Below are 18218 nucleotides of genomic sequence, written 5' to 3'. Positions count from 1 at the left end.
AATAATAAGAACTTTTCCTAAGACATATCTTTCAGTAACAGTAACAACACCAAATACACACAACAGAAACAATACCTAACACATATAACAGTAACAGCACCAAACACACACAACAGTTATAACACCAAGCACACAAAACAGTAACAACACCTAACACATACAACAGTAACAACACCAAACACACACAACAGTAACAACAACAAACACACACAACACATACAACAGTAACAACACCAAACACACACACAACAGTGATAACACCAAACACACACACAACAGTAACAACACCAAACACACACAACACATACAACAGTAACAACACCAAACACACACACAACAGTAATAACACCAAACACACACACAACAGTAACAACAAACACAGACACCAAGCACACAAAACTTGACACCAAACAACACCAAACACATACAATAGAGACAACACGAAGCACAAACAACAGTGAAAACTCCAAACACATACAACAGAGACAACTACACACACAAGGGTAACAACGCTATACACACACACTACATTGAAAATACAAAACGCACATAACAACAATACCATAAATCACACAAAACAGAGACAACAACAAACATACACAACAGAAACAATAAAAAACACACACAACACACAATCTGTACTTGGACCTATCCTGTTTCTAATATCTGTAACCCAAAAAATAACAAACGCGACGTTGCTTTTCTCCATTTTCCGAGAAAGTGGGGGGAGGGGGGGGGGGGGAAGGATAATTAAGGAATTCTTTTCCTCGACTGAATATACACAAGAGTACACAGGTGAAAACGGAGTACCCAAATGAGCCACAAAGTCATTATAATTTTTGTTTCAGTTTCAGTGGTGTAGTTAACAAATGGAATGCATTAGGCAGTGATGTGGTGAAGGCAGATTCCATACATAGTTTCAAATGTAGATTAACAGAACACAATAGGCTCAGGGAATCTGTACACCAGTTGTTGGCAGGGCCAAAGACCCGAAGCTCAATCCCCGCAAGCAAAACTAGATGTAAACCAATATCAAACACAATATTAACATCTCTCAACGGTAACTATATTTCTTGCAACCACATTCACTTTCCACTCCCATGCGGTGCCATTCCTTTCCTCTCTTTTATTCTTCCATCACAATTTAACTCTTCTTCTTTTACAATTTCCTTCATCTATCACAAATTCTCTTTTTCTGTTCCGGTACAAATTTTCATTCCATTTGTCTTCACAACTTTTTCTTTCCTGTTACTTTATAACTTTTCCTTTTCATCCTCCCATACAGTCTTTGTTCGTCTCCGTTTACCATAACTCTTTCCTCCTCTTCCTTTACAACCGTCTCTCTCTTCTCTCTTTTCAATCTTTCTCCTGACCTTTTCTCACACTCTCTCTTCCTCTTCCCTCATAGCTCTTCTCTCTCCCTCTTCCATCATAACTCTTCTCTCTCCCTCTCCCCTCGTAACTCTAATCTCTTTGTCTTTCCTCATATCTCTACTCTCTCTCTTTTCCCTCATAACTGTACTCTTTCCCTCTTCCCGAATATTTCTACCCTCTATATCTCTACCCCTCTATATCTCTAGCCTCTATATCTTCCAGAATATTAGATAAACCGGTTGGCGATGTTATGGTCAATGAGATTCGTCGCTACAAAGCGCCTCTACCCTCTCCCCCTGCCCTAGTAACTACTCACTCTCCCTCTTCCCTCATAACTCTACTCTCTCCTAATTCTTAACCTCCTTTTGAGTTAAGAGGTGTTGCCTTATGTTAGTAGAGATAAGCCAGAACCATCTGTATTTCAGGTATCGAGCCACCCTGAGAGGCTACGTCTCCTCTAGTACCCTGGGCGACGCGCTCACTGGACCAGCAGACGCTAGCATGGACGGCATGAGCTTCTCTACCTTGGACCGAGACCACGATACCTGGCCGCATAGTAAGTGTTCAAAATGTTTACTGTAAGTTCACCCATGCTTCTCTCATCACATTTACAGGTAGCTGTCTTCATTACTTTACCAACCATGCAAAGAAAGTAAAAAGTATATGTTGCTTGGGATCTTTTCCTATGAGCACTGACAGTCCAAGAGCATTGCGAATATAAAAAAAATATGGAGAATTATCTAGTTGGTTTTATGGTGAAGCTTTAAAAGTTGCCAAAGCAAATTTTTACCAGACTAATGCTACAAGTGTTGATAATTCCCTATAGCTCAAACACAGAGCATACCATTCAGAACTGCAAAATAGGACAAAAATTAATTGTCTGTTACCAGTTGTCAGTTATTTAATTTCAGTTACCCAAGTAATTTTGGTAACAGTATTGAAACCACACATCAGAAAATAAAGAAACGGCAAGGTTTCGGAAGTAATCCTGGAACAGGGTTAGCAAGTGACTTTTATAGGCAGGTTATTGTGGTTCAGTGTCTGCCATGTTGGTAATGAATAAGTAAACATATATGACTATATATATATATATATATATAAGCCTATACTTGCATAAACCACAAGTGAAGATAAACAATCTTTGGACAACACCCACCAGTGGGACTCGAACCCAGAAAGCACAACTACCTTCCAGTAGCTGGCATAACTAGTATGCTTTAACCCACTACGCCATCAGACCTTACAAAAGAAGTAGATAGTTCGAGATATATATATCTCAAACATCTCTACCTCCCGAAGGCACCAGATGAGTGAGGGGTCAGTCTGCAATTTTCGTCAAGCCACTGTCAATGTGAGAGAACTCGTGTCCAGCTTATAAGCCTATACTTGCATAAACCACAAGTGAAGATAAACAATCTTTGGACAACACCCACCAGTGGGACTCGAACCCAGAAAGCACAACTACCTTCCAGTAGCTGGCATAACTAGTATGCTTTAACCCACTACGCCATCAGACCTTACAAAAGAAGTAGATAGTTCGAGATATATATATCTCAAACATCTCTACCTCCCGAAGGCACCAGATGAGTGAGGGGTCAGTCTGCAATTTTCGTCAAGCCACTGTCAATGTGAGAGAACTCGTGTCCAGCTTATAAGCCTATACTTGCATAAACCACAAGTGAAGATAAACAATCTTTGGACAACACCCACCAGTGGGACTCGAACCCAGAAAGCACAACTACCTTCCAGTAGCTGGCATAACTAGTATGCTTTAACCCACTACGCCATCAGACCTTACAAAAGAAGTAGATAGTTCGAGATATATATATCTCAAACATCTCTACCTCCCGAAGGCACCAGATGAGTGAGGGGTCAGTCTGCAATTTTCGTCAAGCCACTGTCAATGTGAGAGAACTCGTGTCCAGCTTATAAGCCTATACTTGCATAAACCACAAGTGAAGATAAACAATCTTTGGACAACACCCACCAGTGGGACTCGAACCCAGAAAGCACAACTACCTTCCAGTAGCTGGCATAACTAGTATGCTTTAACCCACTACGCCATCAGACCTTACAAAAGAAGTAGATAGTTCGAGATATATATATCTCAAACATCTCTACCTCCCGAAGGCACCAGATGAGTGAGGGGTCAGTCTGCAATTTTCGTCAAGCCACTGTCAATGTGAGAGAACTCGTGTCCAGCTTATAAGCCTATACTTGCATAAACCACAAGTGAAGATAAACAATCTTTGGACAACACCCACCAGTGGGACTCGAACCCAGAAAGCACAACTACCTTCCAGTAGCTGGCATAACTAGTATGCTTTAACCCACTACGCCATCAGACCTTACAAAAGAAGTAGATAGTTCGAGATATATATATCTCAAACATCTCTACCTCCCGAAGGCACCAGATGAGTGAGGGGTCAGTCTGCAATTTTCGTCAAGCCACTGTCAATGTGAGAGAACTCGTGTCCAGCTTATAAGCCTATACTTGCATAAACCACAAGTGAAGATAAACAATCTTTGGACAACACCCACCAGTGGGACTCGAACCCAGAAAGCACAACTACCTTCCAGTAGCTGGCATAACTAGTATGCTTTAACCCACTACGCCATCAGACCTTACAAAAGAAGTAGATAGTTCGAGATATATATATCTCAAACATCTCTACCTCCCGAAGGCACCAGATGAGTGAGGGGTCAGTCTGCAATTTTCGTCAAGCCACTGTCAATGTGAGAGAACTCGTGTCCAGCTTATAAGCCTATACTTGCATAAACCACAAGTGAAGATAAACAATCTTTGGACAACACCCACCAGTGGGACTCGAACCCAGAAAGCACAACTACCTTCCAGTAGCTGGCATAACTAGTATGCTTTAACCCACTACGCCATCAGACCTTACAAAAGAAGTAGATAGTTCGAGATATATATATCTCAAACATCTCTACCTCCCGAAGGCACCAGATGAGTGAGGGGTCAGTCTGCAATTTTCGTCAAGCCACTGTCAATGTGAGAGAACTCGTGTCCAGCTTATAAGCCTATACTTGCATAAACCACAAGTGAAGATAAACAATCTTTGGACAACACCCACCAGTGGGACTCGAACCCAGAAAGCACAACTACCTTCCAGTAGCTGGCATAACTAGTATGCTTTAACCCACTACGCCATCAGACCTTACAAAAGAAGTAGATAGTTCGAGATATATATATCTCAAACATCTCTACCTCCCGAAGGCACCAGATGAGTGAGGGGTCAGTCTGCAATTTTCGTCAAGCCACTGTCAATGTGAGAGAACTCGTGTCCAGCTTATAAGCCTATACTTGCATAAACCACAAGTGAAGATAAACAATCTTTGGACAACACCCACCAGTGGGACTCGAACCCAGAAAGCACAACTACCTTCCAGTAGCTGGCATAACTAGTATGCTTTAACCCACTACGCCATCAGACCTTACAAAAGAAGTAGATAGTTCGAGATATATATATCTCAAACATCTCTACCTCCCGAAGGCACCAGATGAGTGAGGGGTCAGTCTGCAATTTTCGTCAAGCCACTGTCAATGTGAGAGAACTCGTGTCCAGCTTATAAGCCTATACTTGCATAAACCACAAGTGAAGATAAACAATCTTTGGACAACACCCACCAGTGGGACTCGAACCCAGAAAGCACAACTACCTTCCAGTAGCTGGCATAACTAGTATGCTTTAACCCACTACGCCATCAGACCTTACAAAAGAAGTAGATAGTTCGAGATATATATATCTCAAACATCTCTACCTCCCGAAGGCACCAGATGAGTGAGGGGTCAGTCTGCAATTTTCGTCAAGCCACTGTCAATGTGAGAGAACTCGTGTCCAGCTTATAAGCCTATACTTGCATAAACCACAAGTGAAGATAAACAATCTTTGGACAACACCCACCAGTGGGACTCGAACCCAGAAAGCACAACTACCTTCCAGTAGCTGGCATAACTAGTATGCTTTAACCCACTACGCCATCAGACCTTACAAAAGAAGTAGATAGTTCGAGATATATATATCTCAAACATCTCTACCTCCCGAAGGCACCAGATGAGTGAGGGGTCAGTCTGCAATTTTCGTCAAGCCACTGTCAATGTGAGAGAACTCGTGTCCAGCTTATAAGCCTATACTTGCATAAACCACAAGTGAAGATAAACAATCTTTGGACAACACCCACCAGTGGGACTCGAACCCAGAAAGCACAACTACCTTCCAGTAGCTGGCATAACTAGTATGCTTTAACCCACTACGCCATCAGACCTTACAAAAGAAGTAGATAGTTCGAGATATATATATCTCAAACATCTCTACCTCCCGAAGGCACCAGATGAGTGAGGGGTCAGTCTGCAATTTTCGTCAAGCCACTGTCAATGTGAGAGAACTCGTGTCCAGCTTATAAGCCTATACTTGCATAAACCACAAGTGAAGATAAACAATCTTTGGACAACACCCACCAGTGGGACTCGAACCCAGAAAGCACAACTACCTTCCAGTAGCTGGCATAACTAGTATGCTTTAACCCACTACGCCATCAGACCTTACAAAAGAAGTAGATAGTTCGAGATATATATATCTCAAACATCTCTACCTCCCGAAGGCACCAGATGAGTGAGGGGTCAGTCTGCAATTTTCGTCAAGCCACTGTCAATGTGAGAGAACTCGTGTCCAGCTTATAAGCCTATACTTGCATAAACCACAAGTGAAGATAAACAATCTTTGGACAACACCCACCAGTGGGACTCGAACCCAGAAAGCACAACTACCTTCCAGTAGCTGGCATAACTAGTATGCTTTAACCCACTACGCCATCAGACCTTACAAAAGAAGTAGATAGTTCGAGATATATATATCTCAAACATCTCTACCTCCCGAAGGCACCAGATGAGTGAGGGGTCAGTCTGCAATTTTCGTCAAGCCACTGTCAATGTGAGAGAACTCGTGTCCAGCTTATAAGCCTATACTTGCATAAACCACAAGTGAAGATAAACAATCTTTGGACAACACCCACCAGTGGGACTCGAACCCAGAAAGCACAACTACCTTCCAGTAGCTGGCATAACTAGTATGCTTTAACCCACTACGCCATCAGACCTTACAAAAGAAGTAGATAGTTCGAGATATATATATCTCAAACATCTCTACCTCCCGAAGGCACCAGATGAGTGAGGGGTCAGTCTGCAATTTTCGTCAAGCCACTGTCAATGTGAGAGAACTCGTGTCCAGCTTATAAGCCTATACTTGCATAAACCACAAGTGAAGATAAACAATCTTTGGACAACACCCACCAGTGGGACTCGAACCCAGAAAGCACAACTACCTTCCAGTAGCTGGCATAACTAGTATGCTTTAACCCACTACGCCATCAGACCTTACAAAAGAAGTAGATAGTTCGAGATATATATATCTCAAACATCTCTACCTCCCGAAGGCACCAGATGAGTGAGGGGTCAGTCTGCAATTTTCGTCAAGCCACTGTCAATGTGAGAGAACTCGTGTCCAGCTTATAAGCCTATACTTGCATAAACCACAAGTGAAGATAAACAATCTTTGGACAACACCCACCAGTGGGACTCGAACCCAGAAAGCACAACTACCTTCCAGTAGCTGGCATAACTAGTATGCTTTAACCCACTACGCCATCAGACCTTACAAAAGAAGTAGATAGTTCGAGATATATATATCTCAAACATCTCTACCTCCCGAAGGCACCAGATGAGTGAGGGGTCAGTCTGCAATTTTCGTCAAGCCACTGTCAATGTGAGAGAACTCGTGTCCAGCTTATAAGCCTATACTTGCATAAACCACAAGTGAAGATAAACAATCTTTGGACAACACCCACCAGTGGGACTCGAACCCAGAAAGCACAACTACCTTCCAGTAGCTGGCATAACTAGTATGCTTTAACCCACTACGCCATCAGACCTTACAAAAGAAGTAGATAGTTCGAGATATATATATCTCAAACATCTCTACCTCCCGAAGGCACCAGATGAGTGAGGGGTCAGTCTGCAATTTTCGTCAAGCCACTGTCAATGTGAGAGAACTCGTGTCCAGCTTATAAGCCTATACTTGCATAAACCACAAGTGAAGATAAACAATCTTTGGACAACACCCACCAGTGGGACTCGAACCCAGAAAGCACAACTACCTTCCAGTAGCTGGCATAACTAGTATGCTTTAACCCACTACGCCATCAGACCTTACAAAAGGTCTGATGGCGTAGTGGGTTAAAGCATACTAGTTATGCCAGCTACTGGAAGGTAGTTGTGCTTTCTGGGTTCGAGTCCCACTGGTGGGTGTTGTCCAAAGATTGTTTATCTTCACTTGTGGTTTATGCAAGTATAGGCTTATAAGCTGGACACGAGTTCTCTCACATTGACAGTGGCTTGACGAAAATTGCAGACTGACCCCTCACTCATCTGGTGCCTTCGGGAGGTAGAGATGTTTGAGATATATATATCTCGAACTATCTACTTCTTTTGTAAGGTCTGATGGCGTAGTGGGTTAAAGCATACTAGTTATGCCAGCTACTGGAAGGTAGTTGTGCTTTCTGGGTTCGAGTCCCACTGGTGGGTGTTGTCCAAAGATTGTTTATCTTCACTTGTGGTTTATGCAAGTATAGGCTTATAAGCTGGACACGAGTTCTCTCACATTGACAGTGGCTTGACGAAAATTGCAGACTGACCCCTCACTCATCTGGTGCCTTCGGGAGGTAGAGATGTTTGAGATATATATATCTCGAACTATCTACTTCTTTTGTAAGGTCTGATGGCGTAGTGGGTTAAAGCATACTAGTTATGCCAGCTACTGGAAGGTAGTTGTGCTTTCTGGGTTCGAGTCCCACTGGTGGGTGTTGTCCAAAGATTGTTTATCTTCACTTGTGGTTTATGCAAGTATAGGCTTATAAGCTGGACACGAGTTCTCTCACATTGACAGTGGCTTGACGAAAATTGCAGACTGACCCCTCACTCATCTGGTGCCTTCGGGAGGTAGAGATGTTTGAGATATATATATCTCGAACTATCTACTTCTTTTGTAAGGTCTGATGGCGTAGTGGGTTAAAGCATACTAGTTATGCCAGCTACTGGAAGGTAGTTGTGCTTTCTGGGTTCGAGTCCCACTGGTGGGTGTTGTCCAAAGATTGTTTATCTTCACTTGTGGTTTATGCAAGTATAGGCTTATAAGCTGGACACGAGTTCTCTCACATTGACAGTGGCTTGACGAAAATTGCAGACTGACCCCTCACTCATCTGGTGCCTTCGGGAGGTAGAGATGTTTGAGATATATATATCTCGAACTATCTACTTCTTTTGTAAGGTCTGATGGCGTAGTGGGTTAAAGCATACTAGTTATGCCAGCTACTGGAAGGTAGTTGTGCTTTCTGGGTTCGAGTCCCACTGGTGGGTGTTGTCCAAAGATTGTTTATCTTCACTTGTGGTTTATGCAAGTATAGGCTTATAAGCTGGACACGAGTTCTCTCACATTGACAGTGGCTTGACGAAAATTGCAGACTGACCCCTCACTCATCTGGTGCCTTCGGGAGGTAGAGATGTTTGAGATATATATATCTCGAACTATCTACTTCTTTTGTAAGGTCTGATGGCGTAGTGGGTTAAAGCATACTAGTTATGCCAGCTACTGGAAGGTAGTTGTGCTTTCTGGGTTCGAGTCCCACTGGTGGGTGTTGTCCAAAGATTGTTTATCTTCACTTGTGGTTTATGCAAGTATAGGCTTATAAGCTGGACACGAGTTCTCTCACATTGACAGTGGCTTGACGAAAATTGCAGACTGACCCCTCACTCATCTGGTGCCTTCGGGAGGTAGAGATGTTTGAGATATATATATCTCGAACTATCTACTTCTTTTGTAAGGTCTGATGGCGTAGTGGGTTAAAGCATACTAGTTATGCCAGCTACTGGAAGGTAGTTGTGCTTTCTGGGTTCGAGTCCCACTGGTGGGTGTTGTCCAAAGATTGTTTATCTTCACTTGTGGTTTATGCAAGTATAGGCTTATAAGCTGGACACGAGTTCTCTCACATTGACAGTGGCTTGACGAAAATTGCAGACTGACCCCTCACTCATCTGGTGCCTTCGGGAGGTAGAGATGTTTGAGATATATATATCTCGAACTATCTACTTCTTTTGTAAGGTCTGATGGCGTAGTGGGTTAAAGCATACTAGTTATGCCAGCTACTGGAAGGTAGTTGTGCTTTCTGGGTTCGAGTCCCACTGGTGGGTGTTGTCCAAAGATTGTTTATCTTCACTTGTGGTTTATGCAAGTATAGGCTTATAAGCTGGACACGAGTTCTCTCACATTGACAGTGGCTTGACGAAAATTGCAGACTGACCCCTCACTCATCTGGTGCCTTCGGGAGGTAGAGATGTTTGAGATATATATATCTCGAACTATCTACTTCTTTTGTAAGGTCTGATGGCGTAGTGGGTTAAAGCATACTAGTTATGCCAGCTACTGGAAGGTAGTTGTGCTTTCTGGGTTCGAGTCCCACTGGTGGGTGTTGTCCAAAGATTGTTTATCTTCACTTGTGGTTTATGCAAGTATAGGCTTATAAGCTGGACACGAGTTCTCTCACATTGACAGTGGCTTGACGAAAATTGCAGACTGACCCCTCACTCATCTGGTGCCTTCGGGAGGTAGAGATGTTTGAGATATATATATCTCGAACTATCTACTTCTTTTGTAAAGTCTGATGGCGTAGTGGGTTAAAGCATACTAGTTATGCCAGCTACTGGAAGGTAGTTGTGCTTTCTGGGTTCGAGTCCCACTGGTGGGTGTTGTCCAAAGATTGTTTATCTTCACTTGTGGTTTATGCAAGTATAGGCTTATAAGCTGGACACGAGTTCTCTCACATTGACAGTGGCTTGACGAAAATTGCAGACTGACCCCTCACTCATCTGGTGCCTTCGGGAGGTAGAGATGTTTGAGATATATATATCTCGAACTATCTACTTCTTTTGTAAGGTCTGATGGCGTAGTGGGTTAAAGCATACTAGTTATGCCAGCTACTGGAAGGTAGTTGTGCTTTCTGGGTTCGAGTCCCACTGGTGGGTGTTGTCCAAAGATTGTTTATCTTCACTTGTGGTTTATGCAAGTATAGGCTTATAAGCTGGACACGAGTTCTCTCACATTGACAGTGGCTTGACGAAAATTGCAGACTGACCCCTCACTCATCTGGTGCCTTCGGGAGGTAGAGATGTTTGAGATATATATATCTCGAACTATCTACTTCTTTTGTAAGGTCTGATGGCGTAGTGGGTTAAAGCATACTAGTTATGCCAGCTACTGGAAGGTAGTTGTGCTTTCTGGGTTCGAGTCCCACTGGTGGGTGTTGTCCAAAGATTGTTTATCTTCACTTGTGGTTTATGCAAGTATAGGCTTATAAGCTGGACACGAGTTCTCTCACATTGACAGTGGCTTGACGAAAATTGCAGACTGACCCCTCACTCATCTGGTGCCTTCGGGAGGTAGAGATGTTTGAGATATATATATCTCGAACTATCTACTTCTTTTGTAAGGTCTGATGGCGTAGTGGGTTAAAGCATACTAGTTATGCCAGCTACTGGAAGGTAGTTGTGCTTTCTGGGTTCGAGTCCCACTGGTGGGTGTTGTCCAAAGATTGTTTATCTTCACTTGTGGTTTATGCAAGTATAGGCTTATAAGCTGGACACGAGTTCTCTCACATTGACAGTGGCTTGACGAAAATTGCAGACTGACCCCTCACTCATCTGGTGCCTTCGGGAGGTAGAGATGTTTGAGATATATATATCTCGAACTATCTACTTCTTTTGTAAGGTCTGATGGCGTAGTGGGTTAAAGCATACTAGTTATGCCAGCTACTGGAAGGTAGTTGTGCTTTCTGGGTTCGAGTCCCACTGGTGGGTGTTGTCCAAAGATTGTTTATCTTCACTTGTGGTTTATGCAAGTATAGGCTTATAAGCTGGACACGAGTTCTCTCACATTGACAGTGGCTTGACGAAAATTGCAGACTGACCCCTCACTCATCTGGTGCCTTCGGGAGGTAGAGATGTTTGAGATATATATATCTCGAACTATCTACTTCTTTTGTAAGGTCTGATGGCGTAGTGGGTTAAAGCATACTAGTTATGCCAGCTACTGGAAGGTAGTTGTGCTTTCTGGGTTCGAGTCCCACTGGTGGGTGTTGTCCAAAGATTGTTTATCTTCACTTGTGGTTTATGCAAGTATAGGCTTATAAGCTGGACACGAGTTCTCTCACATTGACAGTGGCTTGACGAAAATTGCAGACTGACCCCTCACTCATCTGGTGCCTTCGGGAGGTAGAGATGTTTGAGATATATATATCTCGAACTATCTACTTCTTTTGTAAGGTCTGATGGCGTAGTGGGTTAAAGCATACTAGTTATGCCAGCTACTGGAAGGTAGTTGTGCTTTCTGGGTTCGAGTCCCACTGGTGGGTGTTGTCCAAAGATTGTTTATCTTCACTTGTGGTTTATGCAAGTATAGGCTTATAAGCTGGACACGAGTTCTCTCACATTGACAGTGGCTTGACGAAAATTGCAGACTGACCCCTCACTCATCTGGTGCCTTCGGGAGGTAGAGATGTTTGAGATATATATATCTCGAACTATCTACTTCTTTTGTAAGGTCTGATGGCGTAGTGGGTTAAAGCATACTAGTTATGCCAGCTACTGGAAGGTAGTTGTGCTTTCTGGGTTCGAGTCCCACTGGTGGGTGTTGTCCAAAGATTGTTTATCTTCACTTGTGGTTTATGCAAGTATAGGCTTATAAGCTGGACACGAGTTCTCTCACATTGACAGTGGCTTGACGAAAATTGCAGACTGACCCCTCACTCATCTGGTGCCTTCGGGAGGTAGAGATGTTTGAGATATATATATCTCGAACTATCTACTTCTTTTGTAAGGTCTGATGGCGTAGTGGGTTAAAGCATACTAGTTATGCCAGCTACTGGAAGGTAGTTGTGCTTTCTGGGTTCGAGTCCCACTGGTGGGTGTTGTCCAAAGATTGTTTATCTTCACTTGTGGTTTATGCAAGTATAGGCTTATAAGCTGGACACGAGTTCTCTCACATTGACAGTGGCTTGACGAAAATTGCAGACTGACCCCTCACTCATCTGGTGCCTTCGGGAGGTAGAGATGTTTGAGATATATATATCTCGAACTATCTACTTCTTTTGTAAGGTCTGATGGCGTAGTGGGTTAAAGCATACTAGTTATGCCAGCTACTGGAAGGTAGTTGTGCTTTCTGGGTTCGAGTCCCACTGGTGGGTGTTGTCCAAAGATTGTTTATCTTCACTTGTGGTTTATGCAAGTATAGGCTTATAAGCTGGACACGAGTTCTCTCACATTGACAGTGGCTTGACGAAAATTGCAGACTGACCCCTCACTCATCTGGTGCCTTCGGGAGGTAGAGATGTTTGAGATATATATATCTCGAACTATCTACTTCTTTTGTAAGGTCTGATGGCGTAGTGGGTTAAAGCATACTAGTTATGCCAGCTACTGGAAGGTAGTTGTGCTTTCTGGGTTCGAGTCCCACTGGTGGGTGTTGTCCAAAGATTGTTTATCTTCACTTGTGGTTTATGCAAGTATAGGCTTATAAGCTGGACACGAGTTCTCTCACATTGACAGTGGCTTGACGAAAATTGCAGACTGACCCCTCACTCATCTGGTGCCTTCGGGAGGTAGAGATGTTTGAGATATATATATCTCGAACTATCTACTTCTTTTGTAAGGTCTGATGGCGTAGTGGGTTAAAGCATACTAGTTATGCCAGCTACTGGAAGGTAGTTGTGCTTTCTGGGTTCGAGTCCCACTGGTGGGTGTTGTCCAAAGATTGTATATATATATATATATATATATATATATATATATATATATATATATATATATATATATATATATATATATATGTCGTACCTAGTAGCCAGAACGCACTTCTCAGCCTACTATGCAATACCCAATTTGCCTAATAAGCCAAGTTTTCATGAATTAATTGTTTTTCGACTACCTAACCTAACCTAACCTAACTTTTTCTGCTACCTAACCTAACCTAACCTATAAAGATAGGTTAGGTTAGGTTAGGTAGGGTTGGTTAGGTTTGGTCATATATCTACATTAATTTTAACTCCAATAAAAAAAAATGACCTCATACATAATGAAATGGGTAGCTTTATCATTTCATATGAAAAAAATTAGAGAAAATATATTAATTCAGGAAAACTTGGCTTATTAGGCAAATTGGGCCATGCATAATAGGCTGAGAAGTGCGTTCTGGCTACTAGGTACGACATATATATATATATATATATATATATATATATATATATATATATATATATATATATATATATATATATATGTCGTACCTAGTAGCCAGAACTCACTTTTTGGCCTACTATTCAAGGCCCGATTTGCCTAATAAGCCAAGTTTTCCTGAATTAATATATTTTTTCTAATTTTTTTCTTATGAAATGATAAAGCTACCCATTTCATTATGTATGAGGTCAATTTTTTTTATTGGAGTTAAAATTAACGTAGATATATGACCGAACCTAACCAACCCTACCTAACCTAACCTAACCTATCTTTATAGGTTAGGTTTGGTTAGGTAGCCGAAAAAGTTAGGTTAGGTTAGGTTAGGTAGGTTAGGTAGTCGAAAAACAATTAATTCATGAAAACTTGGCTTATTAGGCAAATCGGGCCTTGAATAGTAGGCCAAAAAGTGAGTTCTGGCTACTAGGTACGACATATATATATATATATATATATATATATATATATATATATATATATATATATATATATATATATATATATATATATATATATATATATATATATATATATGTCGTACCTAGTAGCCAGAACTCACTTCTCAGCCTACTATTCAAGGCCCGATTTGCCTAATAAGCCAAGTTTTCCTGAATTAATATATTTACTATAATTCTTTTCTTATGAAATGATAAAGCAACATTTTCTCTATGTATGAGGTCAATTTTTTTTTATTGGAGTTAAAATTAACGTAGATATATGACCGAACCTAACCAACCCTACCTAACCTAACCTAACCTATATTTATAGGTAAGGTTAGGTTAGGTAGCCAAAAAAAGCTAGGTTAGGTTAGGTTAGGTAGGTTAGGTAGACGAAAAAACATTAATTCATGAAAACTTGGTTTATTAGGCAAATCGGGCCTTGAATAGTAGGCTGAGAAGTGCGTTCTGGCTATTAGGTACGACATATATATATATATATATATATATATATGTCGTACCTAGTAGCCAGAACTCACTTTTTGGCCTACTATGCATGGCCCGATTTGCCTAATAAGCCAAGTTTTCCTGAATTAATATATTTTTCCTAATTTTTTTCCTATGAAATGATAAAGCTACCCATTTCATTATGTATGAGGTCAATTTTTTTTTATTGGAGTTAAAATTAACGTATATATATGACCGAACCTAATCAACCCTACCTAACCTAACCTAACCTATCGTTATAGGTTAGGTTAGGTTAGGTAGCCGAAAAAGTTAGGTTAGGTCAGGTTAGGTAGGTTAGGTTGCCGAAAAATAATTAATTCATGAAAACTTGGCTTATTAGGCAAATCGGGCCTTGCATAGCAGGCTGAGAAGTGCATTCTGGCTACTAGGTACAACATATATATATATATATATATATATATATATATATATATATATATATATATATATATATATATGTCGTACCTAGTAGCCAGAACTCACTTCTCAGCCTACTATGCAAGGCCCGATTTGCATAGTAAGCCAAGTTTTCATGAATTAATTGTTTTTCGGCTACCGAACCTACCTAACCTAACCTAACCTAACTTTTTCGGCTACATAACCCAACCTAACTTATAGAGATAGGTTAGGTTAGGTTAGGTAGGGTTGGTTAGGTTCGGTCATATATCTACGTTAATTTTAACTCCAATGAAAAAAATTGACCTCATACATAATGAAATGGGTAGCTTTATCATTTCATAAGAAAAAATTTAGAGAAAATATATTAATTCAGGAAAACTTGGCTTATTAGGCAAATCGGGCCATGCATAGTAGGCTGAAAAGTGAGTTCTGGCTACTAGGTACGACATATATATATATATATATATATATATATATATATATATATATATATGTCGTACCTAATAGCCAGAACGCACTTCTCAGCCTACTTTGCAAGGCCCGATTTGCCTAATAAGCCAAGTTTTCATGAATTAATGTTTTTTCGACTACCTAACCTACCTAACCTAACCTAACCTAACTTTTTCGGCTACCTAACCTAACCTAACCTATAAAGATAGGTTAGGTTAGGTTAGGTAGGGTTGGTTAGGTTCGGTCATATATCTACGTTAATTTTAACTCCAATAAAAAAAAATTGACCTCATACATATTGAAATGGGTAGCTTTATCAATTCATAAGAAAAAAATTAGAGAAAATATATTATTTCAGGAAAACTTGGCTTATTAGGCAAATTAGGCCTTGAATAGTAGGCCAAAAAGTGCGTTCTGGCTACTAGGTACGACATATATATATATATATATATATATATATATATATGTCGTACCTAGTAGCCAGAACGCACTTCTCAGCCTACTATGCAAGGCCAGATTTGCCTAATAAGCCAAGTTTTCATGAATTAATGCTTTTTCGGCTACCTAACCTACCTAACCTAACCTAACCTAACTTTTTCGGCTACCTAACCTAACCTAACCTATAAAGATAGGTTAGGTTAGGTTAGGTAGGGATGGTTAGGTTCGGTCATATATCTACGTTAATTTTAACTCCAATAAAAAAAATTGACCTCATACATAATGAAATGGATAGCTTTATCATTTCATAAGAAAAAAATTAGAGAAAATATATTAATTCAGGAAAACTTGGCTTATTAGGCAAATCGGGCCTTGAATAGTAGGATGAAAAGCGCGTTCTGGCTATTAGGTACGACATATGTCTATATATATATATATATATATATATATATATATATATATATATATATATATATATATATATATATATATATATATATATCAATCTTTGGACAACACCCACCAGTGGGCCTCGAACCCAGAAAGCACAACTACCTTCCAGTAGCTGCCATAACTAGTACGCCTTAACCCACTACACCATCAGACCCTTAAAAGAAGTAGACTTCGAGATATATATTCATCTCAAATATCTCCACTTCCCAAGGGCACTAGACAAGTGAGAGGTTACTATGCGTTACTAACGCATAGTAACCTCTCACTTGTCTAGTGCCCTTGGGAAGTGGAAATATTTGAGATGTATATATCTCGAAGTCTCCACTTCTTTTAAGGGTCTGATGGTGTAGTGGGTTAAGGCTTACTAGTTAGGGCAGCTACTGGAAGGTAGTTGTGCTTTCTGGGTTCGAGGCCCACTGGTGGGTGTTGTCCAAAGATTGTTAATCTTCACTTGTGGTTTATATATATATATGTATATATATATATGTCGTACCTAGTAGCCAGAACGCACTTCTCAGCCTACTATGCAAGGCCTGATTTACCTAATAAGCCAAGTTTTCATGAATTAATTGTTTTTCGGCAACCTAACCTACCTAACCTAACCTAACCTAACTTTTTCTGCTACCTAACCTAACCTAACCTATAAAGATAGGTTAGGTTAGGTTAGGTAGGGTTGGTTAGGTTCGGTCATATATCTACGTTAATTTTAACTCCAATAAAAAAAATTGACCTCATACATAATGAAATGGGTAGCTTTATCATTTCATAAGAAAAAAATTAGAAAAAATATATTAACTCAGGAAAACTTGGCTTATTAGGCAAATCGGGCCTTGAATAGTAGGCCAAAAAGTGAGTTCTGGCTACTAGGTACGACATATATATATATATATATATATGTCGTACCTAGTAGCCAGAACGCACTTCTCAGCCTACTATTCAAGGCCCGATTTGCCTAATAAGCCAAGTTTTCACGAATTAATTGTTTTTCGACTACCTAACCTACCTAACCAAACCTAACCTAACTTTTTCGGCTACCTAACCTAACCTAACCTATGAAGATAGGTTAGGTTAGGTTAGGTAGGGTTGGTTAGGTTCTGTCATATATCTACGTTAATTTTAAATCCAATAAAAAAAAATTGACCTCATACATAATGAAATGGGTAGCTCTATCATTTCATAAGAAAAAAATTAGAGAAAATATATTATTTCAGGAAAACTTGGCTTATTAGGCAAATCGGGCCTTGCATAGTAGGCTGAGAAGTGCGTTCTGGCTACTAGGTACGACATATATATATATATATATATATATATATATATATATATATATATATATATATATATATACATGTCGTACCTAGTAGCCAGAACGCACTTCTCAGCCTACTATGCAAGGCCTGATTTGCCTAATAAGACAAGTTTTCATGAATTAATTGTTTTTCGACTACCAAACCTACCTAACTTTACCTAACCTAACTTTTTCGGCTACCAAACCTAACCTAACCTATAAAGATAGGGTAGGTTATGTTAGGTAGGATTGGTTAGGTTCGGTCATATATCTACGTTAATTTTAACTCCAATAAAAAAAAATTGACCTCATACATAATGAAATGGGTAGCTTTATCATTTCATAAGAAAAAAAATTAGAGAAAATATATTAATTCAGAAAAACTTGGCTTATTAGGCAAATCGGGCCTTGCATAGTAGGCATAGAAGGGCGTTCTGGCTACTAGGTACGACATATAAATAAATATATATATATATATATATATATATATATATATATATATATATATATATATATATAT

At 40.2% G+C, this 18218-nt stretch overlaps 1 protein-coding gene across 1 annotated transcript in view; it reads left to right on the top strand.

Annotated features, from left to right (window-relative positions):
* Positions 1-18218, top strand: part of LOC123771801 (angiopoietin-1) — a 162843-nt gene that overhangs the window by 121440 nt on the left and 23185 nt on the right. Inside the window, exon 7 of the mRNA XM_069313226.1 lies at positions 1800-1930. Coding sequence (XP_069169327.1) covers positions 1800-1930 — 131 coding nt within the window. The remainder of the gene's footprint in view (positions 1-1799; positions 1931-18218) is intronic.

This window comes from Procambarus clarkii, chromosome 75, assembly GCF_040958095.1.
Source record: "Procambarus clarkii isolate CNS0578487 chromosome 75, FALCON_Pclarkii_2.0, whole genome shotgun sequence".
In the NCBI taxonomy this organism is placed as follows: domain Eukaryota; kingdom Metazoa; phylum Arthropoda; class Malacostraca; order Decapoda; family Cambaridae; genus Procambarus; species Procambarus clarkii.
This window is presented reverse-complemented; position numbering and strand designations above follow the sequence as displayed.